This window comes from Scyliorhinus torazame, chromosome 7 (genome assembly GCF_047496885.1).
Source record: "Scyliorhinus torazame isolate Kashiwa2021f chromosome 7, sScyTor2.1, whole genome shotgun sequence".
Taxonomy (NCBI): Eukaryota; Metazoa; Chordata; class Chondrichthyes; order Carcharhiniformes; family Scyliorhinidae; genus Scyliorhinus; species Scyliorhinus torazame.
The window spans coordinates 116,616,500-116,643,162 of record NC_092713.1 but is presented as its reverse complement, the minus strand read 5'-3'; the positions used below and the strand labels follow the sequence as shown (position 1 = coordinate 116,643,162).

Here is a 26,663-nt window from a genome sequence, read left to right as displayed (position 1 = left end):
CGTGTTCTTTGAGAGGGTAGGTGCAGAGTTGATTGGCCGAATAGCCTCCTTCTGCACTGTTGGGGTTCTATGACTTTGATGAATGTTGAGCTAAGATTTGATAGAGGTGTCCAAAAAGAGTTGTTGTTCCAATTGTCAGAAAGGTCAAAAACAAAACACCAATTCAAGGTGATTAACAAAAGAACCAGACATGACATGAGGAAAAACCTTTTTTTTCAAACGCAGTGAGTTGTTGAGATCTGGAATGTATTGCCTGGGAGTGTGTTGGAGGCTTTCAATAAGAAATTATCTGAAAAGAAAATATTTGGAAGCTAGAGGGTAAAAGCAGGGGAATGGGGCTTGCTGAGAGGCTCTTACTGAGAGTCAGCATGGACATGATGAGCTGAACGGCCTTCCTCTGTGCTGTTGCCTTTCTATGATTCTTTTGAAAGCAGATTATCTGCTTATTAATCCTACTGCTGTTTGTGGGACCTCGCCCACATTTCTGCTGTCTTCCCGAAAATTAAAACTGAAACTATACTTCAAAGGTACTTTATTGTCTGTGAAATGCTTTGAGACATCCTGAGGTCATGAGAGGTGATTTATAAGTGCAATTCTTTCTTCCCTTCCCTTGTAAGAAAGGTAACAATCTCCTAATTGAGATCGACTAGCTCGGCACAGACAAGGCATGCATCCTGCAACCATTCCAAATAGTTCAGTATCATACTGGGTGCTACATTGTCCACTGAAATGTTATGAGCTTCTGGCCATTTTCTATGTAAAATCATTAACATCCTTTAAGTATTAAAGCAGCTGTTATGTAGAAGAATTACAGTCTTTGCTTTTTTTCTTATTAGGGGTTAAATGTGGCGGCATCCTATCTGCAACAAATGGGAATCTTTCCAGCCCGAACTTCCCAGGATATTATCCATATGATACTGAATGTACATGGCTCATTGTTGTTACAGAGGGCTCCTCTATTCTGCTCACCTTCCACCACTTTGACCTTGAATTTCACACTTACTGTGAATATGATTATGTCAAAATCTATAATGGAGTGCCTGAGGATGAGGGAAATCTCCTGGGCAAATTTTGTGGGCAAGTCTTTCCTCCTCGCTTCACCTCTTCCTGGCATGTGATGACAATCATTTTCCGCTCAGATAAGCACGTGGTCAGCCGTGGATTTTCTGCTTCATACAGCAAAGGTTTGATCAAGTTGTTTCTCACTTACAAAGTTTATTTTTTAGATTTAATCAAACACCCAATTAGCGAACAATTACTGATTTTGACACAGTTTGAATTCTGATTCTGCTGGGTGGTGTTTTAACCAAAAGCACTGGGGCAATAATAGCCCAGAATTTATTAAATAAGTAAAAGAGTCTGAATGATGCATACCATTATTAATGTGTAAATCATCCAACAACTTGCAGTGAGGAAAAGTTAACTCATAACTACAAATTGTCACAAGTTACTGGTCAATTTGTGCCACCATTACCTTCAGGAAAACAACATTTCTTTGTTAACCTCTCCATGAGTTTAATGAAATTAATGAATTTGCCCATTGAACTGGATATATAAAATTAAGACATGTATTTAATTTAAGAATATGATAAATGTTGCTGATGATTAACAGTCAACCCCCCTTGCCATAAATTGAACGATGAAAAGTGTAGAGGCACATTTTTGCAAATTGTGAATTATTATCAGAGATTTTTAAAATATCAAAGTTTTACACATACATTTTTTTCTTAATTTTTCTTTCTGCATCTGATTTCTCCCTTAACCGCATCTTTCTTTCCCCCTCTTTGGACAGAATTTTACAGTCCTCTGCCATTGGGTTTGCAGGCAAGGGGTGCTTGTAAAATTCCCTGGGTGACCTTTCCACTACCCACCTGCCTGCCCCCGATCTATCTGCAATTTTACATGGTGGGGGAACAAGGTCTGGAGCAATAGGTCAGAAGGTGAAAGCATTGAGGGAGAACTAGGGAATAGGGCCAGTATGGCTCTGAGGCAGAACAGACAGGGCGAAGTTGCTGAACACAGCGGGTCTGGTGGCCTGAAGTGCATATGTTTTAATGCAGGAAGTAGTACGGGTAAGGCAGATGAACTTAGAGCTTGGATTAGTACTTGGAACTATGATGTTGTTACAGAGACCTGGTTGAGGGAAGGACAGGATTGGCAGCTAAACGTTCCAGGATTTAGATATTTCAGGCGGGATAGAGGGGGCTATAAAAGGGATTCTGGTTAGGGAGAACATCACAGCTGTATTACGGGTGGACACCTCAGAGGGCAGTGAGGCTATATGGGTAGAGATCAGGAATAAGAAGGGTGCAGTCACAATGTTGGGGATTTACTACAGGCCTCCCAACAGCCAGTGGGAGATAGAGGAGCAGATAGGTAGACAGATTTTGGAAAAGAGAAAAACAACAGGGTTGTTATGATGGGAGACTTCAACTTCCCCAATATTGACTGGGACTTACTGAGTGCCAGGGGCTTAGACGGGGCAGAGTTTGTAAGGAGCATCCAGGAGGGCTTCTTAAAACAATATGTAGACAGTCCAATTAGGGAAGGGGCTGTACTGGACCTGGTATTGGGGAATGAGCCTTACGTCAGTGGTAGGGAAATTACTGGAGAGAATTCTTCGAGACAGGATCTACTCCCATTTGGAAGCAAATGGCCGTATTAGTGAGAGGCAGCATGGTTTTGTGAAGGTGAGTTTGTATCTATCTGCTCCTCTATCTCCCGCTGGCTGTTGGGAGGCCTGTAGTAAACCCCCAACATTGTGACTGCACCCTTGGGCACGGGAGCAATAGGTCAGAAGGTGAGAGCATTGAGGGAGAACTAGGGAATAGGGACAGTGTGGCTCTGAGGCAGAGCAGACAGGGAGAAGTTGCTGAACACAGCGGGTCTGGTGGCCTGAAGTGCATATGTTTTAATGCAAGAAGTATTACGGGTAAGGCAGATGAACTTAGAGCTTGGATTAGTACTTGGAACTATGATGTTGTTGCCATTACAGAGACCTGGTTGAGGGAAGGGCAGGATTGGCAGCTAAACTTTCCAGGATTTAGATGTTTCAGGCGGGATAGAGGGGGATGTAAAAGGGGAGGCGGAGTTGCGCTACTGGTTCGGGAGAATATCACAGCTGTACTGCGGGAGGACACCTCAGAGGGCAGTGAGGCTATATGGGTCGAGATCAGGAATAAGAAGGGTGCAGTCACAATGTTGGGGGTTTACTACAGGCCTCCCAACAGCCAGCGGGAGATAGAGGAGCAGATAGGTTGACAGATTTTGAAAAAGAGTAAAAACAACAGGGTTGTGGTGATGGGAGACTTCAACTTCCCCAATATTGACTGGGACTCACTTAGTGCCAGGGGCTTAGACGGGGCGGAGTTTGTAAGGAGCATCCAGGAGGGCTTCTTAAAACAATATGTAGACAGTCCAACTAGGGAAGGGGTGGTACTGGACCTGGTATTGGGGAATGAGCCCGGCCAGGTGGTAGATGTTTCAGTAGGGGAGCATTTCGGTAACAGTGACCACAATTCAGTATGTTTTAAAGTACTGGTGGACAAGGATAAGAGTGGTCCTAGGATGAATGTGCTAAATTGGGGGAAGGCTAATTATAACAATATTAGGCGGGAACTGAAGAACATAGATTGGGGGCGGATGTTTGAGGGCAAATCAACATCTGACATGTGGGAGGCTTTCAAGTGGCAGTTGGAAGGAATTCAGGATCGGCATGTTCCTGTGAGGAAGAAGGAAAAATACGGCAATTTTCGGGAACCTTGGATGACGAGAGATATTGTAGGCCTCGTCAAAAAGAAAAAGGAGTCATTTGTTAGGGCTAAAAGGCTGGGAACAGACGAAGCCTGCGTGGAATATAAGGAAAGTAGGAAGGAACTTAAGCAAGGAGTCAGGAGGGCTAGAAGGGGTCATGAAAAGTCATTGGCAAATAGGGTTAAGGAAAATCCCAAGGCTTTTTACACGTACATAAAAAGCAAGAGGGTAGCCAGGGAACGGGTTGGCCCACTGAAGGATAGGTAAGGGAATCTATGTGTGGAGCCAGAGGAAATGGGCGAGGTACTAAATGAATACTTTGCATCAGTATTCACCAAAGAGAAGAAATTGGTAGATGTTGAGTCTGGAGAAGGGTGTGTAGATAGCCTGGGTCACATTGAGATCCAAAAAGACGAGGTGTTGGGTGTCTTAAAAAATATTAAGGTAGATAAGTCCCCAGGGCCTGATGGGATCTACCCCAGAATACTGAAGGAGGCTGGAGAGGAAATTGCTGAGGCCTTGACAGAAATCTTTGGATCCTCGCTGTCTTCAGGGGATGTCCCGGAGGACTGGAGAATAGCCAATGTTGTTCCTCTGTTTAAGAAGGGTAGCAAGGATAATCCCGGGAACTACAGGCCGGTGAGCCTTACTTCAGTGGTAGGGAAATTACTGGAGAGAATTCTTCGAGACAGGATCTACTCCCATTTGGAAGCAAATGGACGTATTAGTGAGAGGCAGCACGGTTTTGTGAAGGGAAGGTCGTGTCTCACTAACTTGATAGAGTTTTTCGAGGAGGTCACTAAGATGATTGATGCAGGTAGGGCAGTGGATGTTGTCTATATGGACTTCAGTAAGGCCTTTGACAAGGTCCCTCATGGTAGACTAGTACAAAAGGTGAAGTCACACGGGATCAGGGGTGAGCTGGCAAGGTGGATACAGAACTGGCTAGGCCATAGAAGGCAGAGAGTAGCAATGGAAGGATGCTTTTCTAATTGGAGGGCTGTGACCAATGGTGTTCCACAGGGATCAGTGCTGGGATCTTTGCTCTTTGTAGTATATATAAATGATTTGGAGGAAAATGTAACTGGTCTGATTAGTAAGTTTGCAGACGACACAAAGGTTGGTGGAATTGCGGATAGCGATGAGGACTGTCGGAGGATACAGCAGGATTTAGATTGTTTGGAGACTTGGGCGGAGAGATGGCAGATGGAGTTTAATCCGGACAAATGTGAGGTAATGCATTTTGGAAGGTCTAATGCAGGTAGGGAATATACAGTGAATGGTTAAACCCTCAAGAGTATTGAAAGTCAAAGAGATCTAGGAGTACAGGTCCACAGGTCATTGAAAGGGGCAACACAGGTGGAGAAGGTAGTCAAGAAGGCATACGGCATGCTTGCCTTCATTGGCCAGGGCATTGAGTATAAGAATTGGCAAGTCATGTTGCAGCTGTATAGAACCTTAGTTAGGCCACACTTGGAGTATAGTGTTCAATTCTGGTCGCCACACTACCAGAAGGATGTGGAGGCTTTAGAGAGGGTGCAGAAGAGATTTAGCAGAACGTTGCCTGGTATGGAGGGCATTAGCTATGAGGAGCGGTTGAATAAACTCGGTTTGTTCTCACTGGAACGAAGGAGGTTGAGGGGAGACCTGATAGAGGTATACAAAATTATGAGGGGCATAGACAGAGTGGATAGTCAGAGGCTTTTCCCCAGGGTAGAGGGGTCAATTACTAGGGGGCATAGGTTTAAGGTGAGAGGGGCAAGGTTTAGAGTAGATGTACGAGGCAAGTTTTTTACACAGAGGGTAGTGGGTGCCTGGAACTCGCTACCGGAGGAGGTGGTGGAAGCAGGGACGATAGTGACATTTAAGGGGCATCTTGACAAATGCATGAATAGGATGGGAATAGAGGGATACGGACCCAGGAAGTGTTGAAGATTGTAGTTTAGTCGGGCAGCATGGTCGGCACGGGCTTGGAGGGCCGAAGGGCCTGTTCCTGTGCTGTACATTTCTTTGTTCTTTGTTTGTCTCACTAACTTGATAGAGTTTTTCGAAGAGGTCACAAAGATGATTGATGCAGGTAGGGCAGTGGATGTTGTCTATATGGACTTCAGTAAGGCCTTTGACAAGGTCCCTCATGGTAGACTGGTACATGGTAGGGCAGCACGGTAGCATTGTGGATAACACAATTGCTTCACAGCTCCAGGGTCCCAGATTCGATTCCGGCTTGGGTCACTGTCTGTGCGGAGTCTGCACATCCTCTGCGTGGGTTGCCTCCGGGTGCTCCGGTTTCCTCCCACAGTCCAAAAATGTGCAGGTTAGGTGGACTGGCCATGATAAATTGCCCTTAGTGTCCAAAATTGTCCTTAGTGTTGGGTGGGGTTACTGGGTTATGGGGATAGGGTGGAGGCCATTTGGCCCATCAAGTCTGCACCAGCTCTTGGAAAGAGCACCCTATCCAAGCCCACACTTCCACCCTATCCCCAGAACCCAGTGCTGCAGGCATTGAGTATAAGAATTGGCAAGTCATGTTGCAGCTGAATAGAACCTTAGTTAGGCCACACTTGGAGTATAGTGTTCAATTCTGGTCGCCACACTACCAGAAGGATGTGAAGGCTTTAGAGAGGGTGCAGAAGATATTTATCAGGATGTTGCCTGGTATGGAGGGCATTAGCTATGAGGAGCGGTTGAATAAACTCTGTTTGTTCTCACGGGAACGACAGAGGTTGAGGGGCGACCTGATAGAGGTCTACAAAATCATGAGGGGCATAGACAGAGTGGGTAGTCAGAGGCTTTTCCCCAGGGTAGAGTGGTCAATTACTAGGGGGCATAGGTTTAAGGTGCGAGGGGCAAGGTTTAGAGTAGATGTACGAGGCAAGTTGTTGACACAGAAGGTAGTGGGTGCTTGGAACCCGTTGCCGGAGGAGGTGGTGGAAGCAGGGACGATAGTGACATTTAAGGGGCATCGTGACAAATTCATGAATAGGATGGGAATAGAGGGTTACGGACCCAGGAAGTGTAGAAGATTGTAGTTTAGTCGGGCAGCATGGTTGGCATGGGCTTGATGGGCCGAAGGGCCTGTTCCTGTGCTGTACTTTTCTTTGTTCTTTGTTCTTCCAGACCATCGCGTTCTCTCTCTCCACCTGCCCGTTTCCCCTGGGGTTATAACTGGTAGTCCTGCTCGAGGCGATGCCCTTATTAAGCAGGTACTGACGCAGTTCGTCGCTCATGAACGACGAGCCCCGGTGACTGTGAACGTACACCGGGAAGCAAACAGGGTGAGGACACTATGTAGGGCTTTAATGACGGTGGCCGCGGTCATGTCGGGGCAAGGGATTGCAAAAGGGAAGCAGGAGAACTCGTCGATGGAGTTGAGGAAATATGTGTTGCGGTTGTTGGAGGGGAGGGGCCCTTTGAAATCAATACTGAGGCGCTCAAAGGGCCGGAATGCCTTTACCAGGTGGGCCTTATCCGGTCGATAGAAGTATAGAAGTGCGGCTTACACTCCGCACAGATTTGGCTGTCCCTGGTCATGGCTCCGACCTCCTCAGTGGAGTAGGGCAGTTTGCGTGCCTTGATGTAGTGGAGAAGCCGGGTGACCCCCGGGTGGCAGAGGTCATCGTGGATAGCACGTAGTCGGTCATCTTGCGCGCTGGCGCATGTGCCGCGGGACAGGGCATCTGGGGATTCTTTGAGCTTCCCAGGACGATATACTGTATCGTAATTATAGGTGGAGAGTTCGATCCTCCACCTCAAGATCTTATCATTCTTGATCTTGCTCCGCAGCGTATTATCGAACATGAAGGCTCCGATCATTGGTCGGTGATGAGGATAAACCTCCTACCAGCGAGGTAGTGCCTCCAGTGCCGCACGGCTTCCACGATGGCTTGGGCTTCTTTTTCGACTGAGGAGTGTCGAATTTCGGAGGTGGTGAGGGTTTGTGAAAAAAACGCTACTGGCCAGCCCGCCTGATTGAGGGTAGCGGCGAGGGCGACCTCTGACGCATCGCTCTCCACCTGGAAGGGGACAGACTCGTCCACCACGCGCATTGCAGCTTTGGCGATGTCTGCCTTGATGCAGCTGAAGGCCAGCCGCCAGTGGGAAAACGGTGGCCTTGATTAGTGGGCAGGCTTTGTCCGCAAAGTTGGGGACCCACTGGGCGGAATATGAAAAGAACCCGAGGCACCTTTTCAGGGCCTTGGGGCAGTGGGGAAGGGGTGTTGCAGAAGGGGGCGCATCCGGTCGGGGTCGGGTCCTAAAACCCTGTTTTCCACGACGTAGCCAAGGATGGCTAGTCTGGTTGTGCGGAAAACGCATTTCTCCTTGTTGTAAGTGAGGTTAAGGGGTCGGGCGGTTTGGAGAAATCTCTGGAGGTTGGCATCGTGGTCCTGCTGATCATGGCCGCAGATGGTGACATTGTCCAAGTACGGAAATGTGGCCCGCAGCCCGTACTGGTCCATCATTCGGTCCATTGTCCTTTGGAAGACCGAGACCCCGTTCGTCACGCCAAAGGGGACCCAGAGGAAGTGGAAGAAACGGCCGTCTGCCTCAAAAGCCATTGGGAGCTGGTGGTACGCAGGCTTCAGATCCACCATGGAGAACACCCAGTAGTGCGCGATCTGATTAACCATGTCTGCGATCCGGGGAAGGGGGTACGCATCGAGGTGCGTGTACCGGTTTATGGTTTGGCTGTAATCCACAACCATCCGGTTCTTCTCCCCTGTCCCGACGACCACCACCTGGGCTCTCCAGGGGCTATTACTGGCCTCGATGATTCCCTCCCGCAAGAGTCGCTGGACCTCGGAACTGATAATAGTCCTATCCTGGATGCTGTACCGCCTGCTTCTGGTGGCGACTGGTTTGCAGTCGGCGGTGAGATTTGCGAAGAGCGGGGGAGGGTCGACCTTTAGAGTCGCGAGGCTACATACGGTGAGTGGGGGGAGGGGCCCGCCGAATTTCAGGGTTAGGCTCCTGAGGTTACATTGGAAATCCAGTCCCAATAGATGAGAAGCGCAGAGGTTGGGGAGTACATTTAATTTAAAATTGGCTTACTCGGCGCCCTGTATTGCGAGGGTTGCGGTAGTGCACCCCGGACCTGCACCGAGTGCGACCCGGAGGCGAGGGAGATGGTTTGATGCGGCAGGAAGATAGGCAGCGAGCAGCGTCTTACCATGTCTGGATGAATGAAGCTCTCTGTGCTCCCAGAGTCGAAGAGGCAGGGCGTTTCGTGTTTGCTTACCCGGACGGTCATCATAGAGCTGCGGAGGTGTTTGGGTCGCGACTGGTCAAGGGTGACCGCGCTGAGTTGCGGGGAGCCAGCGTGGTCGGATGTGCTGGGGCGGTTCCAAGATGGCTGCCCCCGTTGGTTGCACGTGTCGGTCGGCGTTGCAGATGGCGGCCAAGATGGCGGGCCCCCGTCGGTCGCACGTGTCGGGCGGTGAGGAAGATGTCCTCCAAGAAGGCGGCCCCCATGAATCGCACGTGGCGGGCCGCGTGGGCGAGGATGGCCAAGATGGTGGCCCCCGTGAGTCGCACACGCTATGCGGGCTGAATGATGGCTGCCCCCACGGACAACACGAGGCCGATGACGCGTCCGGGGGGGGCGGAGCCGGCAGACACGCTGCCACACTGCGGGATCTGCGGGCCTGTGAGTCTGAGGGTCGGGCCTGCGATTTAGAGTTTTTGGACCTGGCCAGGCAAACTTTAGCAAAATGTCCTTTTCTCCCGCAGTCGCTGCAGTTCGCGTTCCGGGCCGAGCAGCGCTACCGGGGGTGTTGAAGCTGGCCACAGAAATAACAGGGTAGTCCCCCCATGGTGGGCGGGCAGCCGCGCGGCACAGGCCTGGGGTATTCTTTGGTCAGGGGTCCACGAGGGGGTTGCGTGATCGGACGGGAACACGTTAAGGCTTTGGAACACTACTTCCAGAGAGGAGGCTAATTTTACCGTCTCTTCCAGGTCGAGGGCACCTTTTTCGAGTAGGCGCTGTCTCACATAGTTGGACCTGACTCCCCACAAGCATTTAACCACGTAGGTGTCCCGGATGGCGAGGTCCATATGTTGAGTGGCCGTAACGGCCTGGTAATTGCAGCTTCGTGCAAGGACTTTGAGATCATGTAGGTACTCTTCCAGCGATTCCCCGGGACGCTGGTGGCGAGTGATGAGGAGATGCTGCGCGTATACCTCGTTCATGTGCCTTACGTAAAGGCGCTCTAGCGTTGCGAGGGCGTCTGCGTAGGTGGAGGCTTCCTCGAGTTGAACAGAGATTCGATGGCTCACCCGTGCGTGGAGGAGACTCAGCTTCTGTTCGTCGGTGACGGAAGGTGAGGAGGAGGCGGCGAGGTAGGCCTTGAAACAGCGGAGCCAGGGCGACATGTGGCGCAGTGGATAGCACTGGGACTGCGGCGCTGAGGACCCGGGTTTGAATCCCGGCCCTGGGTCACTGTCCGTGTTGAGTTTGCACATTCTCCCCATGTCTATGTGGGTTTCACCCCCACAACCCAAAGATGTGCAGGTTAGGTAGATTGGCCACGCTAAATTGCCCCTTAATTGGAAAAAAAAATAATTGGGTACTCTAAATTGATATAGAAGGAAAAAAAAGAAGAAACAGCGGAGCCAGTGTGAAAAAATCTCTTTCGCCTCCGCGGCCTGCGGATCGAGTTCCAGTCGGTCAGATTTGAGGGCCGATTCCATAGTGGCGTTTTAGTTGATTAAATTGATGCGACCATCAATTCACACGAAACTAGGAGTAGAAGTAAAGTGGCTTTAATCAACTAGAAGAGTGCCTGCCTGTGACTGATCTGTTAGTGGGAGCCGCTACAGGGTGACTGCTCTTATACCTCCCCTCAAGGGGTGGAGCCAGGGGCGGTGCCCACACAGGCCCCAACATGCTACATCATAGGTAATACCTTACAATGGTCCGTAGGTGGAGCCCACATGGGCAACAGCGTAATACAGATATGTACATGGTGAATGGTTACAGCAATACATTCACCACAGCTGGCAGGCGGAATTCAGGGTCGGGAGAAAGCCTGACATGTTACCCTGCTCAGGCCTCGGCTGGGAAAATGGAGAGAGCATCTCCCTCATGGGCCCCCTTTCCATATCAGACACATCACATGCCAAGCTCCAGCCAGGTCTGTCTCCAGTGGGTGCTCCCTCTCCCTCCTGGCCTCTCTGTCAAGACCCCCACCTCGGAGCATTAAATGCTTGTGGGGTTGCTCTTTGGGTAGTGGGACAGGAAACCCTGCCATCCACATATCTTGCCTTTTCTTTCTCTATCTAAAACTGATTTAACAATGAATTCACCCCCTTTAATTCACCCTCCATCTCAGTTCTTCCTCTGTTTATTTCTTAATCCCTAAATCTCTTTGGTTAACGAGATACTGGATGCTGTTGGTTCTGTCATTCATGAAGGCCTGAGATGCCCTGTTTCCTTCACTATCAGCTCACACTCCTGCAACATTGTGGGCAGAAAATGTTTTATGCTGAAGAGTGAAGCATCAAGTCTACCTGACACGGCACACCGTGAGATGTCTCACTTCCAGCTCTGGGCCAATGTTAGGTGAAATAGAGTGGAAGGGTCTAGGTTTGATCCATTGCCCTGCAACTGAGTTCTTGGCTGCAGTAGTGTGAGGGGTTGACAAAACAGAGAGCAGAATATGAAAAAAAGAGAAACATTCTTGTTCAGTTTTAGCTTGGTAATGGTCTCTTTATTTATGTTAAATGACATATAGAGTTTAAAAATTAAATTAAAAATTATAGTCAGAATCTTAACTTGGTATAAATGATGCAACAGTTTATTTAGGAGTCACCAAGGTTTTGGAGGAGAAAGACCAAACCAAATTAAAAGAAAACGTGTTATCATTTGTCCAGTTATACGTATGGCTGGAAGATCCTTTTAGATTGAGCTAAAGCTATTTATATCTAAATGGCAGGTGCCATTTGAGGTGTATTTTTTTAAAGTTTAGAGTACCCAATTCATTTTTTCCAATTAAGGGGCAATTTAGTGTGGCCAATCCACCTACCCAGCACATCTTTGGGTTGTGGGGGCGAAACCCGCGCAAACACAGGGAGAATGTGCAAACTCCACTCGGACAGTGACCCAGAGCCGGGATTGAACCTGAGACCAAAGCGCCGTGAGGCAGCAATGCTAACCACTGTGCCACCGTGCTGCCCTTTTGAGGTGTATTTAAGTAGGCCAAACTGTTCAAATGGGGGAGTAAGTTGGAACCTTCCAGTTATCTACCCTCACCAAAATATGGAGGATTCTGCTTGTGTAGTAATAGAGTTCTCATGGATCCCAACGTTGAAACGAGTGCTAGAAAACAAATTACACCAAATTTTATTAATTACTACTGGGTGGTGAACATTACGATGGTCAGGAAGTGGGTAGTGGGGGAGGGTCGATATGGGAGCGAGTGAAGGTGGCCTCATGTAAAGACACGAGTTTGGGGGCACTATTAACAGCACCTCTGCGTTCTCGCCGGCTCGGTACTCCACAAGCCCGGTAGTGGTGGCTGACCTGAGGGTGTGGGGACAGTGGAGGCAGCACCTGGGGTTGGAGGGGGTGTCGGTGTGGACACCGATATGTGATCACCACCAGTTCGCCCCAGGGGGGCTGGATGGAGGGTTTCCAAGGTGGCAGCGGGCGGGGGATCGAGAGATTTGGGGATCTGTTTCTTGACGAGGGTTTCCCGAGCTTGGAGGAGCTGGAAGAGGAGTTTGAGTTGCCAGGTGGGAATGGGTTCCGGTATCTGCAGGTGAGGGATTTTATGTGGAGGCAGGTTTCGACCTTCTTGCACCGGCCGCACAGGGGACAGCAGGATAAGGTGGTGTTGAGAACAGGAGTGGGGGAGGGGAAGGTCTCAGAGATCTATAAGGAGCTGATGGAGTGGGAGGGAGCCCCAATAGCGGAAGTGAAGAGAAAGTGGGAAGAAGAGGTGGGGGGGGCCAGATTATGGGAGGTGGCCCTGAGGTGAGTTTACTCATCCTCGTCGTGTGCCAGGCTCAGCCTGATACAATTCAAGGTGGTTCACAGGGCACACATGACAGTGGCCTGGATAAGCAGGTTCTTTGAGGGGATGGAGGATAGGTGTGGGCGCCCTGAGAACCATGTCCATTGTTTTGGGCATGTCCGAGGCTGAGGGGTTTCTGGCAGAGGTTTGCTGACGTCATGTCAGAGATCTTAAAACTGAGGGTGGTGCAGAGTTCAGAGGTAACGATCGTTGGTGTGTCAGAAGATCCGGGAGCCCAAGGAGTGAGGGAGGCTGACGTCCTGGCCTTTGCCTCCCTGGTGGCCCGGAGACAGATCTTACTAGGATGGAGGGAGTCGGAGCCCCCAAAGTCAGGGGTATGGGTTAGTGACATGGCGGGGTTTCTGAGATTGGAGAAAATTTAATTTGCCTTGAGGGGCTTGCTCGGAGGTGGCAGCCGTTCATCGACACAACCCAAAGATGTGCAGGGTAGATGGATTGGCGACAGTAAATTGCCCCTTAATTGGAAATTTATTTTTGAAACTAAAATAAAATAAATAAATTCTTAACCTTTGTACCCTAACTCGTGATCAATTCCCTTTATTCATCAACCATGTGCTCACTGATCTACATTGTCTCCCAGTCCAGCAATGCCTTGATTTTAAAATTAATCCGGTAAGGGCAGCATGGTGGCACAGTGGTTAGCACTGCGGCCTCACGGCGCTGAGGTCCCAGTTTCGATCCCGGCTCTAGGTCACTGTCCGTGTGGAGTTTGCTCATTCTCCCCATGTCTGTGTGGGTCGCACCCCCACAACCCAAAGATGTGCAGGATAGGTAGATTGGGCACACTAAATTGTCCCTGAATTGGAAATAAAAATAATTGGACACTTAAAAAAAAAATTTAAATCTTAACAATCAATAGCCTTTTGCCGCACAGCCAGGGGCCTCAGCAGTCAGTGATGGTTATGGATGGTCGGTGGGGCAGACGGACAAGGACAAGAGTTGCTCCTGGAACGATTTGCTCCTGGAACGAGTACACACGATCCAGGGGTTGGCATGGTGGCGCTGCGGTTGGTTCCCCCCCCCCGCCTATGCTGGCCCACCCCTTCAGAGGGTGCCCTGAACAGAGGGTCCCCCGAACTGAAGGTCCCCCACCTCCCATCGAGCATGGGAGCGCCAAGCCCAGTGATGCATGATCAATTGCACAAAGACTAAAGTTGGGTACAACTGTGGCTTTATTACAGTCAGATGCGTGGCCTCCTGCTGCAGCTGGCAAAATGACAGGGCACTGGAGGTCATGCATATTTATACAGTTCTCCATGGGCGGAGCCAGCCGGCAGGAGCTACCGGCGAACCTGTAGTGCAGGTCCTACCTTACATCTCCTATTACAGTGGTTCACCACACCCAGCGTCCCCTGGCTCTTTGCCTGTGAGCAAAGATGGCTACGCACCTCCTCGGCTCCCCACAGAAGCCCTTTCACCAGGTTCACGTTTTTAAAAAGGAGTACTTTTAAAGGCGCCAGGTGACCACTTGCTGGGAAGGCCGATGAATCACGGAGGACCGTTGGATATGGGATCGCCCCCGTTAATTGTATGGAAATAGGGCTTAAGTGGTGATAATTTGTTTCTCGCCACGTTACAGCGGGATCCCGATTTCACCTACGGGAGTGGGCCGGTTGCATCGAAAACGATTTGGTGCCCGACTCGGTTCTCGTTTTCGGCCTCTTCCCCCTATTCACCAGCCTCGTTTCACTCCAGCAAGAGCGCAACAAGGCCGGAGAATCGCGCCCATTGTTTTTCTACTTAGGCTTTGCGGGTTTAGCCTTCCCTTTGTGTATTTCTACTTATCTCTGAATGTTTCTGCTGCATTCGTACTTATTCCAGAAAATACATGTTGTAGACGCAGTAATTCATTTTTATAATGATGTTGTGCACAGCATGACCTGCCTGGCTAAAACTGTTGAATCAAGGTTCCTCTGTCCGCCAACATCGTTATAGAATCATAGAATATCTACAGTGCAGAAGGAGGCCATTCGCACCACTGAGTCTGCACTGACCCTCCAAAAGTAGCCAATCACCCTATCCCTATAACCCCACCTAACCGTTGGACTCTAAAGGGCAATTTATCCTGGCCAATCCACCTAACCTGCACATCTTTGGACTGTGGGAGGAAACTGGAGCACTAGGACAAAACCCACGTAGACATGGGTAGAAAGTGCAAACTCCGCACAGACAGTCACCCGAGGTCAAATCGAACCTGGTTTCCTTGCACGAAGATTAACTGCCCCTCTGAAATGGCTGAGCGAGACACTCGAGTCGAGGGCAATTAGGGATGGGATCGGTATCATTTAGGTACAGACCTAGAATCTGCAGGGGAAAAAAAAGCAGAATACTTAAATGAACAATTGTGGTTCCCATGATACTCAAAGAAAATCCCCAGGCAATAGCTGCTCATGATCAGACCTCCCCCCAGCACACAGCTCCATAGTCGGGGCCAGAAGCGGGGGTGATGAGTAGTTATTGCCTGGAATTGGGGGATCTTTCCGAGCTCCATGGAGCAACCCAGCGCTTGTGTTTCAATTTCATTTTTTTCTGTATTTCACTTCCACTTTAGCATTGCCCTAGCGTTTTGTAATAATCATAATCTTTATTATTGTCACAAGTAGGCTTACATTAACAATGCAATGAAGTTACTGTGAAAATCCCCTAGTCGCCACATTCCGGCGCCTGTTCGGGTACACAGAGGGAGAATTCAGAATGTCCAAATCACCTAACAGCTAGTCTTTCGGGACTTGTGGAAGGAAACCGGAGCACCCGGAGGAAACCCACGCAGACACGGGGAGAACGTGCAGACTCCGCACAGTGATCCAAGCCGGGAATCGAACCTGGGACCCTGGCACTGTGAAGCATCAGTGCTAACCACTGTGCTACCGTACCATATTGTGTTTTGCTTATTCAACTTTATTTAAAATGTAATGACTCTTGCATTTTTGAGCCCCCTGTTGTTTGAGGCCCTGTGCCACGGCATGGTGTGATTTATTGTGAATCCACCCTGGCTCAGTGTCAAATTCTGTTTGATAATCATTCTTAAGAAGCACCTAGGGCCATTTCACTACATTAAGAGTGCTACATAAATGCAACTTGTGTTGTTGCTTGATATCCTTCCCCCACCCCTCCTACACACACGCACCTTCTTTGCTTCAAAGACTGTAAACTCTTCAGTGCAATTGGTATTTTAGAATCTAGAATATTGGAATCTTGGAAAAATATCCGTGCATCAGTTGCGTGTAGTGAGTGACACACAACGGAGGATGCAACTTCATCCATGCTTCCCCCTGTTCTGAGTTGGACTTGTGCCTAGCAGAGAGAGCAGTGAAAATCAAGCCTTACGCCTAACAGCAGATGGCCAAATGGGGGCATTGGCACAGATTTGGGACATTGAAGAAAAACCTGAGGAAAAGTACATTCATAAATAAAATTTTTAAAAATACTTCAAACCTTCAAAGTCACACTGAAGTTTAAAATCATGCTCTTTGTTTTACAGATGTGTGTGGTGGAGTGCTAACAGGTCTGTCTGGGGTGCTGTCTAGCCCGGAATACCCAGATAATTACCCTAACAATGCGGAATGTCGCTGGTTTATTCGGGTCTCCAACAATTCAGTGATCAATTTGATTTTCTATGACTTTCACCTGGAAAACAATGAGGATTGTAGCTTTGACTACGTGGCCTTGTTTGATGGGTCCAGCATGAATGACAGACACTGGGGTCACTATTGTGGTGGAACAAAGCCTGCAGATATCATTTCCACCACCAGTGAGCTGCTTGTTGTTTTTAAATCAGACTTCAATATCGGTGCAAAGGGCTTCAAAGCATTTTATTTTTCAGGTAAGATATGTAGTCAGGTTTCAATAAAATATAATGGGGTGGATTCTCCATTTGGGAGAATTGCAACCGATTTACAACTGGGAGCGCAAATCGGGAAGCAATTCCGTAGCCCTTGCAATGCAAATTTATACATGGCAAGGGATTCAATCCTGCTAACCCGTCGCCATATCGAGCGGGTGGCTCTATAATGAAATCCCGCAGCCAGCCAACCCCCCCACACAGCAAAGCAGCCCACCACCTCCTAATTACGGGGGTGCCCCCCCCCCACACACACAGGAACCCCCTAGCTGTAAGGACCCCGCCACAGGGAGTTCCTAACTAGAGCTACCCCCAACAGAGACCTCGTAACTAAAGTGGCCCTCCCCCCCACAGGGATCCACAAACAGGAACCCCTCACAGATTCCCTAACTAAAGGGACCCCCTGACGAGAGGAACCCCCTCCACATACCACCCCCTCCCTGCAGGAAAGAGACCCCTGTCTGAAAGCTACAGAGCTGTCTGAACAGAGGTAGTGAAAAAACCGTAACACTTATCTGGCGTCTCCACGTGTCTATTCCTCGAAGGAGAACAGCTGTGGCCTGTGTTTTAACGCAGCAAATCCATTAGCTGCAAGCTATTCATTCCTTTCTAGTAGTGGGCTGTGATTGACAACTTCCACAACCAGCTGCAGCCTTGATTCATTCAACTCCCTTCATGGATGAGTGACTTTATGTGGTAAAACCCCAATGTTTACAAACATCAACCATATCAAAGAGAGGTAAGTGCATTCCAATCACATGCTTATTAGGGAAGCTGTCGATCACAGCCCACTACTAGAAAGGAATGAATGAGGGGCAGCACTGTGGTGCAGTGGTGGTGTTGCCTCATGGCACCAAGGGCCCAGGTTCAATCCCGGCCCTGGGTCACTGTCCATGTGGAGTTTCCACATTCTCCCCGTGGGTCTCACCCCAACAACCCAAAAGGATGTGCAGGGTAGGTGGATTGGCCACGCTAAATTGTCCCTTAATTGGGAAAAATAGAATTGGGTGCTCTAAATTTATTTTTAAAAAAGTAATGAGGGCGGCATATGGCGCAGTGGTTAGCACTGGGACTGCGGCGCTGAGGGCCGAGTTCGAATCCCGGACCTAGGTCACTGTCCATATGGAGTTTCCACATGCTTCCCCTGTCTGCGTGGGTTTCGCCCCCACAATCCAAAAATGTGCAGATCAGGTGGATTTGCCACGCTAAATTGCCCCTTAATTGGAGAAAAAATAATTGGGTGCTCTAAATTTATAAAAACAAAGGAATGAATGGCTTGCAACTAATGGGTCTGCGGGATTGAAACACAGGTCACAGTCTGGACTTCTCTCTAGCTTCCAGAGAGGGGTCTCTTTTTGGGGGGGGGGGGGGGGGAGGGTTGTCTGTGGGAGGTCCCCCTAATCAAGGGTCCCCGTGGGGATGGGAGTCCCTGTAGTTAGGGGGTCTCAATGGTGGGGTTCCTGGAAGGGTCTCCCTATTAAGGGGTTCCGGGGGGGGGGTGGCGTGTCTCCTTATTAAGGGGGTCCCTGGGAGGGTCTCCCTGTTAAAGCGGTCCCAGGGGGAGGGGCATGCGGGCGGTGTCTGGTAGAGGAGGTGTGGACAGGTAGTGCATTGTGCCGGGTGGAGGGGGGTGCTCAGATGGACTTTGGGGGCAACTCCCCTAAGGGGTTACCCTCTTGGCCCACCGCAAGGTCCACAACATCAGGGCACTGCTGGTAACTGCCAGGGGACCAAAGAATCATGGAGAGTCAGAGAATAGGGTGCCGGGCCCGCACCCTATGGGTCATTAAGACTCATTTACATTCAATCCTCTCGTTGGTGCAAAGTCGTGAACCTCAATCCTGGTGCCGGCGGGGGAGACGGAGCGGGGCGCCCACCCTGATTTTACCCCAATGCCTGATTTTCCGTCCCATCGGGAAATGAGGTTCAAGCGTTGCTGATGGAGAATCCAGACCAATGTGTTTCAAAAGTGGTTTGAAATAAAATCTATTTTGACAGCCTTTTAATATTTTTCTTGTGTTCACCAATTTCGATTAAAAGCCTTGTTAGGTGAGAAATTATTCTCCATTAAATGTCATAACTCATATGTCATATTATCCATTTTTAATCAAACTTTCTTTCCTTTTCTCCCGTTCTATTCAACAGATGTTAACTATCCTTTGGTACCTCATCCAAGTGACTGTGCTTAACTTGTGGTTTTGATAAAACACTCATAATATGCATTTACAGAATGTTGTTAACACAGTAACATGTCCCTCGGTGAATGCTGGTGCACAATTTGACCACTGGAGCATTGCAGCCAAGTTTGATTCTGTCCTCACCTGACATCCATGCATACTGTTTCCATCAAGAATTACTGGCCTTAAAACACTGAGGCTTATTTTGGTTATCTCACTTGAAATCCACAAACTCAGTAAAAAGAATAATAAAATAAATACTTTTTCATGGCCACTGGATGTCATAAAGCAGTTTCCAGCTAATTCAGCACTTTTTGAGGTGTCGTCACTGTTGAAATGTAAGAAACCATGGCAACTCATATGCGCTCAGCAAACAATATACAACCCATCACATTTCTTGCTCTCTTCAGTTCTGAAGAAGATACATATGAATTGGAAACATTCATTCTGTTTTTCTCTCCACAGATGCTACCAGACCTGCTGAGCTTTTCCAGGATTTTCTGTTTTACTTTAGAACTGAATTAAAGGCTGATGGGTAGATGCAGGAAATTGGATCGAGAGCCCTAGAACACCAGGGACCCAAAGAAACGATCCTCGGCATAACGTTAGCTTTAGACAAGGGCTTAGGCAATTAATCCAGGGAGCAAAGGGAGAGGCAAGGTCAGGGCTGAACACATCAAATGGAACTCTTGAATGGCTTTTTTTCCAGAAAATTGTTTGTCAAGAAGGTTTCTTCTTCCTTTCTTGCTAAACTCTTTTGTTCCCCTAAAGACTTCTTAACACTCTACTATGTTCATGCCGATACAAGATTGTCCAATATTCAGCAAAGCCACAAGAATGTCTGCTGTAGGAATTAGAAATGTCTTGGCGGCCCTGGTTACAGCGCCTCTGCCACGCCCGCCGGCGCGGTACTCCACCAGCCCTATAATGGTGGTGGCTTTGCGGATCTGGGGCCAGTGGAGGAGGCATATAGGGGAAGTGAGAGCATCGGTGTGGACCCCGATCTGCGGCAATCACCGATTTGCCCTGGGGAACATGGACGGTGGGTACCGACTGTGGCGGAGGGCGGGGATTGTGAGGGTGGGTGATCTGTTCCTGGAAGGGAGCTTTCCGAGCATGAGGGCGCTGGAGGAGAAGTTCGAGCTGGCGGGAGGGAATGACTTTAGATACTTACAGGTGCGGGATTTTGTGTGCAGACTGGTGCCGTCCTTCCCACGCCTCCTGCCAAAGGGGAGGCAGGACAGGGTAGTTTCTAGGGGAGAGGTAGGTGAGGGTAGAGTCTCAGATATTTACAAAGAACTAATGGGATCAGAGGATACACAGACTGATGACCTAAAGCTTAAGTGGGAAGAGGAGATCAGGGGGGAGATGGAGGACGGTATTTGGGCAGAAGCTCTGGGCAGAGTAAACACGACCGCAACGTGTGCCAGGCTAGTCTGATCCAATTTAAGGTCGTGCACCGGGCCCACATGATGGTGGCCCGGATGAGGAAATTTTTCGGGCTGGAGGACAAGTGTGGCAGATGCGCTGGTGGGCCGGCTAATCACGTGCACATGTTCTGGTCGTGCCCTAAACTCAGGGGGTACTGGCAGGGATTCGCGGACATCATGTCCCGGGTTTTGAAAGCAATCTTTGGGTGTCGGAGGATCCGGGAGTCCAGGAGGAGAAGGAGGCCGATGTCTTGGCCTTTGCTTCACTTGTAGCCCAGCGACGAATACTGTTGGCATGGAGGGACTCAAAACCCCCGAAGACCGAAGCATGGCTATTGGACATGGCGAGCTTTCTTGGTCTAGAAAAGGTTAAGTTCGCCTTGAGAGGTTCACTATCGGGGTTCGCCCAGAGGTGGCAGCCATTCATTGACTTCTTTGCGGAGAATTAATCGTCAGCGGGGGGGGGGGGGGGGCTAGGGTAATGTAGAGTAGGGGGTGGTTTAGGCAGGTCCTTGCGCAAATGGAGTCGTGGTTTGTGTCATAATATACACATCAGTATATGATGGTGCAGAGACACACACTGACTGACACACTGCAGGACCAATCAACACACACAATACAGCAGCCAATTACCAGTTAGGGCACGGTCACTATAAAGACAGAGGGCACTAGTTTTCCCGCTTATTCGGGATGCAGCCTCTGAGACAGACAGAGCCCACAGTCAGTAGCACAAACATCCACCATGTGCTAGCAGTATAGGCTGGTCAGATTAGGCATAGGTCTTCAGTCAATCTAACATAGTATCGACCCACAATGCAAGTATGTTTAAGAGCTCTTAGTTAAATAAAATAGAGTTGTATTATTACAAGTGTTGGTAGCCTGTCTATGTTACTGCTAAGGTAAACGCAGTCTCCACAGATCCAGAGTGCCCAACACATCAGTTTGCACTATGTGTTATTTGCTTTTCCTTTTGTATAGTACTATACAATATCATTGTTTTATATGCCAAAAATACCTCAATAAAATTGTTTATATAAAAAAAAAGGAATTAGAAATGTCATATAGTTCTGGGGGATGTTGTTCTTCATTAAAAATAAATTTAGAGTACCCAATTCTTTTTTTTTCCAATTAAGGGGCACAATTAGAGTGGCTAATACACCCATGCTGCACATGTTTTTGGTTTGTGGGGGTGAGACCCACGCAGACACGGGGAGAATGTGCAAACTCCACACAGGCAGTGACCCAGGATCGAACCTGGGGATGTTGTTCTGAGATTCCGTTAGTTCCTCAGGGTTACATCAGTCTCCCACTATAACTTCACTGTAACTCCCACTCGAACCCTCAAAATAATGATGGAACTCAGGCCACCATCATTTCCGAAAGTTTCCCTGTTGTCTAATATCTGTCCCTTACCAGTCAAATGGTGAAACACGGTAGAGCTAGAGACAGGAGCCCTATTCCAGGAGGTTCAACAGCATAGGTCCATGTGGGAACCATCATATCATGGTGGACAGTTAGCCAAGTGAGGTGAGGAATACCAGCCTCCACAAAAGTGAATATGGGCTCCACTTGTGGGGTGCCAATCTGGCAAACTGTCTAAACCTCCAGAAATCCTTATATGTAAGTTTTAATTTAAAAAATCAGGATTGCACTCTTGCTCAGGTGGTTGACGGAACCATAGCCAGCGTTGGGTGGTAAGGGGAGGGAGGGGTGGTGGATCACGGGTGAAGAAGGTAATTGTTGGCCTCATAACTGAATTAGGTGCCTGCTTGTCCCATGCTCATTGGGTGTTCCTCTCTCATTGACCCTGAAAATCCTGTCTGAACCAGCATGGGAGGTCACCTGGGATGTGAGGGGACAGTGGGGGTGTGGGGGGGGGGGGGGGGGGGGGGGGTGCGAGGGGGAGAGGGTTGCAAATCTGGCACCACCAGCAGAATCTGAGGAATTCTGAGTCCATTTTAGGACTGTATTGAAGATAACCTACTCTGCACCTAACTGAAATAAAAGTAGAAAATGCTGGAAAGACTCAGCAGGTCTGGCTACATCTGTGGAGAGATAAACAGAGTTAATGTTTTGGGTCCGTGTGACTCTTCTTCAGCGCAATACTTAACTGAGGTATTTTAACTGTGGGACTACTCAATGTGTTGAAATTGGGAACTCTAATTGGAAAGTGTTAATTTCCAACTTTCAATATTTCCTTGTCTTGGAGAATGCAGACAGTTACCAATCAACATGACCAGCTCTTCAAAAGACAATTCTTCCACATTCACAGATGCACAACATTACTGTAAATTCAAGGTAGAAGCTTTTTTTAGTGCCTAACTTACAAATGAAGAACGGTATGGTGGCGCAGTGGTTAGCACTGCTGCCTCATGGCACCGAGGGCCCGGGTTTGATTCTGGCTCCGGGTCACTGTCCGTGTGGAGTTTGCACATTCTCCCCGTGTCTGTGTGAGTCTCACCCCCACAACCCAAAGATGTGCGGGGTAGGTGGATTGGCCACACTAAATTGCCCCTGAAACAAAAATTACAAATGATCAATTATTTGTCAATTATATTTTTAAGGATTAATATTTATATTTTGTGTCTTATTTTCTCTAGGTGAATGTCAGCAAGTATTCACAGCCATTAAAGGGAATTTCTCCAGCCCTCGATACCCAAATATTTACCCAAATAACATCAACTGTCATTGGACAGTCCAGCAACCTCTCGGTTACAGGGTCAAAGTTCACTTAACTGATTTTGAGTTGGAAGACAGGGACAGCCTGAGTGATGCATGTGACTATGATTTTCTGGCAATCTTTGAAGGAGGCAGTGAGACAGACACTTTGCTGGGGAAATGGTGCGGTCAGAACCCACCCCCTTCACTCTTGTCCAATGGGAACAGACTTTTGTTTGTACTGTCTGCTGACAGAAACACAGCTTCTCGTGGCTTCCATGTATCATACACTGGTGGTAAGTGGAGAGGTCTTCATGGCAAGGAATCATTACTTGTGTGGAATCTGGGTGGGAATTTATCTAATGATATATCTGACGGACAGTGGAAGCATCATGGTGGGGATAACAGCTTCAGCTCAGTGGCAGCACTCTCACCACAGAGTGAGAAGGTTGTAGGTTGAAGTCCCACTCTAGCGATTTTAGTACAAAATCTAGGCTGATACTCCACTGCAGCACTAATGAGATATGTGAAAACCCACAATTTAATGGCTCAGTTGTATGGTGCTTAAATCTAACCACAGTCATCATCAAAATTAATGATATAGATGCCGGCGTTGGACTGGGGTGAGCACAGTAAGAAGCGTTACAACACCAGGTTAAAGTCCAACAGTTTTGTTTCAAATCACTAGCTTTTGGAGAACTGCTCCTTCCTCAGGTGAATGAAGAGGTAGGTTCCAGAAACATTTATATCGACAAAGTCAAATATGCAAGATGATACTTTGAATGCGAGCATTTGCAGGTAATTAAGTCTTTACAGAGCCAGAGAGCCAGGTTAAAGAGGTGTGAATTGTCTCAAGCCAGGACAGTTAGTCGGATTTTGCAAGCCTAGGCCAGATGGTGGGGGGTGAATGTAATGCGACATGCATCCAAGGTCCCGGTTGAGGCTGTACTCATGTGTGCGGGACTTGGCTATAGGTTTCTGCTCGGCGATTCTGCGTTGTCACACGTCTTGAAGGCCGCCTTGGAGAATGCTTACCCGAAGATCAGAGGCTGAATGCCCTCGACTGCTGAAGTATTCCCCAACTGGAATGGAACATTCCTGCCTGGCGATTGTCGCGCGATGTCCGTTCACCTGTTGTCGCAGCATCTGCATGGTCTCGCCAATGTACCACGCTTCGGGACATCCTTTCCAGCAGCGTATGAGGTAGACAACATTGGCCGAGTCGCTGATCTTTGGGTAAGCATTCTCCAAGGCGGCCTTCAGGACGCGTGACAATGCAGAATCTCCTCTGCACACCCTCCAGTGCCAGTACGTCCTTTCTCAAGTAAGGAGACCAAAACTGAACACAATACTCCAGGTGTGGCCTCACTAACACCTTATACAATTGCAGCAGAACCTCCCTAGTCTTAAACTCCATCCCTCTAGCAATGAAGGACAAAATTCCATTTGCCTTCTTAATCACCTGTTGCACCTGAAAACCAACTTTTTGCGACTCATGCACTAGCACACCCAGGTCTCTCTGCACAGCAGCATGTTTTAATATTTTATCATTTAAATAATAATCCCTTTTGCTGTTATTCCTACCAAAATGGATAACCTCACATTTGTCAACATTGTATTCCATCTGCCAGACCCTAGCCCATTCACTTAGCCTATCCAAATCCCTCTGCAGACTTCCAGTATAACACTTATCTTAGTGTCGTCTGCAAACTTGGACACATTGCCCTTGGTCCCCAACTCCAAATCAGCTATGTAAATTGTGAACAGTTGTGGGCCCAACACTGATCCCTGAGGGACACCACGAGCTACTGATTGCCAACCAGAGAAACACCCATTAATCCCCACTCTTTGCTTTCTATTAATTAACCAATCCTCTATCTATGCTACTACTTTCCCCTTAATGCCATGCATCTTTATCTTATGCAACAACCTTTTGTGTGGCACCTTGTCAAAGGCTTTCTGGAAATCCAGATATACCACATCCATTGGCTCCCAGTTATCTACCGCACTGTTAATGTCCTCAAAAAATTCCACTAAATTAGTTAGGCACAAGCTGCCCTTTATGAACCCATGCTGCGTCTGCCCAATGGGACAATTTCCATCCAGATGCCTCGCTATTTCTTCCTTGATGATAGATTCCAGCATCTTCCCTACTACCGAAGTTAAGCTCACTGGCCTATAATTACCCGCTTTCTGCCTACCTCCTTTTTTAAACAGTGGTGTCACGTTTGCTAATTTCCAATCCGCCGGGACCACCCCAGAGTCTAGTGAATTTTGGTAAATTATCACTAGTGCATTTGCAATTTCCCTAGCCATCTCTTTTAGCACTCTGGGATGCATTCCATCAGGTCCAGGAGACTTGTCTACCTTTTTCCCCATTAGCTTGCCCATCACTACCTCCTTGGTGATAACAATCCTCTCAAGGTCCTCACCTGTTATAGCCTCATTTCCATCAGTTGCTGGCATGTTATTTGTGTCTTCCACTGTGAAGACCGACCCAAAAAACCTGTTCAGTTCCTCAGCCATTTCCTCATTTCCCACTATTAAATCTCCCTTCACATCCTCTAAAGGACCAATATTTACCTTAGCCACTCTTTTTTGTTTTATGTATTTGTAGAAACTTTTACTATCTGTTTTTATATTCTGAGCAAGTTTACTCTCATAATCTATCTTACTCTTCTTTATAGCTTTTTTAGTAGCTTTCTGTTGCCCCCTAAAGATTTCCCAGTCCTCTAGTCTCCCACTGATCTTTCCTACTTTGTATGTTTTTTCCTTCAATTTGATACTCTCCCTTATTTCCTCAGATATACACGGTCGATTTTCCCTCTTTTTACCGTCCTTCCTTTTTGTTGGTATAAACCTTTGCTGAGCACTGTGAAAAATCACTTGGAAGGTTCTCCACTGTTCCTCAACTGTTTCACTATAAAGTCTTTGCTCCCAGTCTACCTTAGCTAGTTCTTCTCTCATCCCATTGTAATCTCCTTTGTTTAAGTACAAAACACTAGTGCTTGATTTTACCTTCTCACCCTCCATCTGTATTTTAAATTCCACCATATTGTGATCGCTCCTTCCGAGAGGATCCCTAACTATGAGATCCTGAATCAATCCTGTCTCATTACACAGGACCAGATCTAGGACCGCTTGTTCCCTCATAGGTTCCATTACATACTGTTCTAGGAAACTATCGCGGATACATTCTATAAACCCCTCCGCAAGGCTGCCTTGACCGACCTGGTTAAACCAATCAACATGTAGATTAAAATCCCCCATGATAACTGCTGTACCATTTCTACATGCATCTGTTATTTCTTTGTTTATTGCCTGCCCCACCATAATGTTACTATTTGGTGGCCTATAGATTACTCCTATCAGTGACTTTTTCGCCTTACTATTCCTGATTTCCACCCAAATGGATTCAACCTTATCCTCCATAGCACCGATGTCATCCCTTACTGTTGCCCGGATGTCATCCTTAAATAACAGCGCTACACCACCTCCCTTACCATCCACTCTGTCCTTCCGAAAAGTTTGATACCCTCGGATATTTAACTCCCAGTCGTGACCATCTTTTAACCATGTTTCAGTAATGGCCACTAAATCATAGTCATTCACGATGATTTGCGCCATCAACTCATTTACCTTATTCCGAATACTACGAGCATTCAGGTAAAGTACCCTTATGTTGGCTATTTTACCTCTGTTCTGAATCGTAACACCTCACTCTCTGGCTCTGTAAAGACTTAATTACCTGCAAATGCTCGCATTCAAAGTA

General features: G+C 48.1%; 1 protein-coding gene across 1 annotated transcript in view; it reads left to right on the top strand.

Annotated features, from left to right (window-relative positions):
- The window catches only part of cdcp2 (CUB domain containing protein 2), a 44,004-nt gene that overhangs the window by 7,467 nt on the left and 9,874 nt on the right, over nt 1-26,663 (top strand). The window contains exons 4-6 of the mRNA XM_072512905.1: nt 837-1,184; nt 16,267-16,608; nt 22,834-23,187. Coding sequence (XP_072369006.1) covers nt 837-1,184; nt 16,267-16,608; nt 22,834-23,187 — 1,044 coding nt within the window. The remainder of the gene's footprint in view (nt 1-836; nt 1,185-16,266; nt 16,609-22,833; nt 23,188-26,663) is intronic.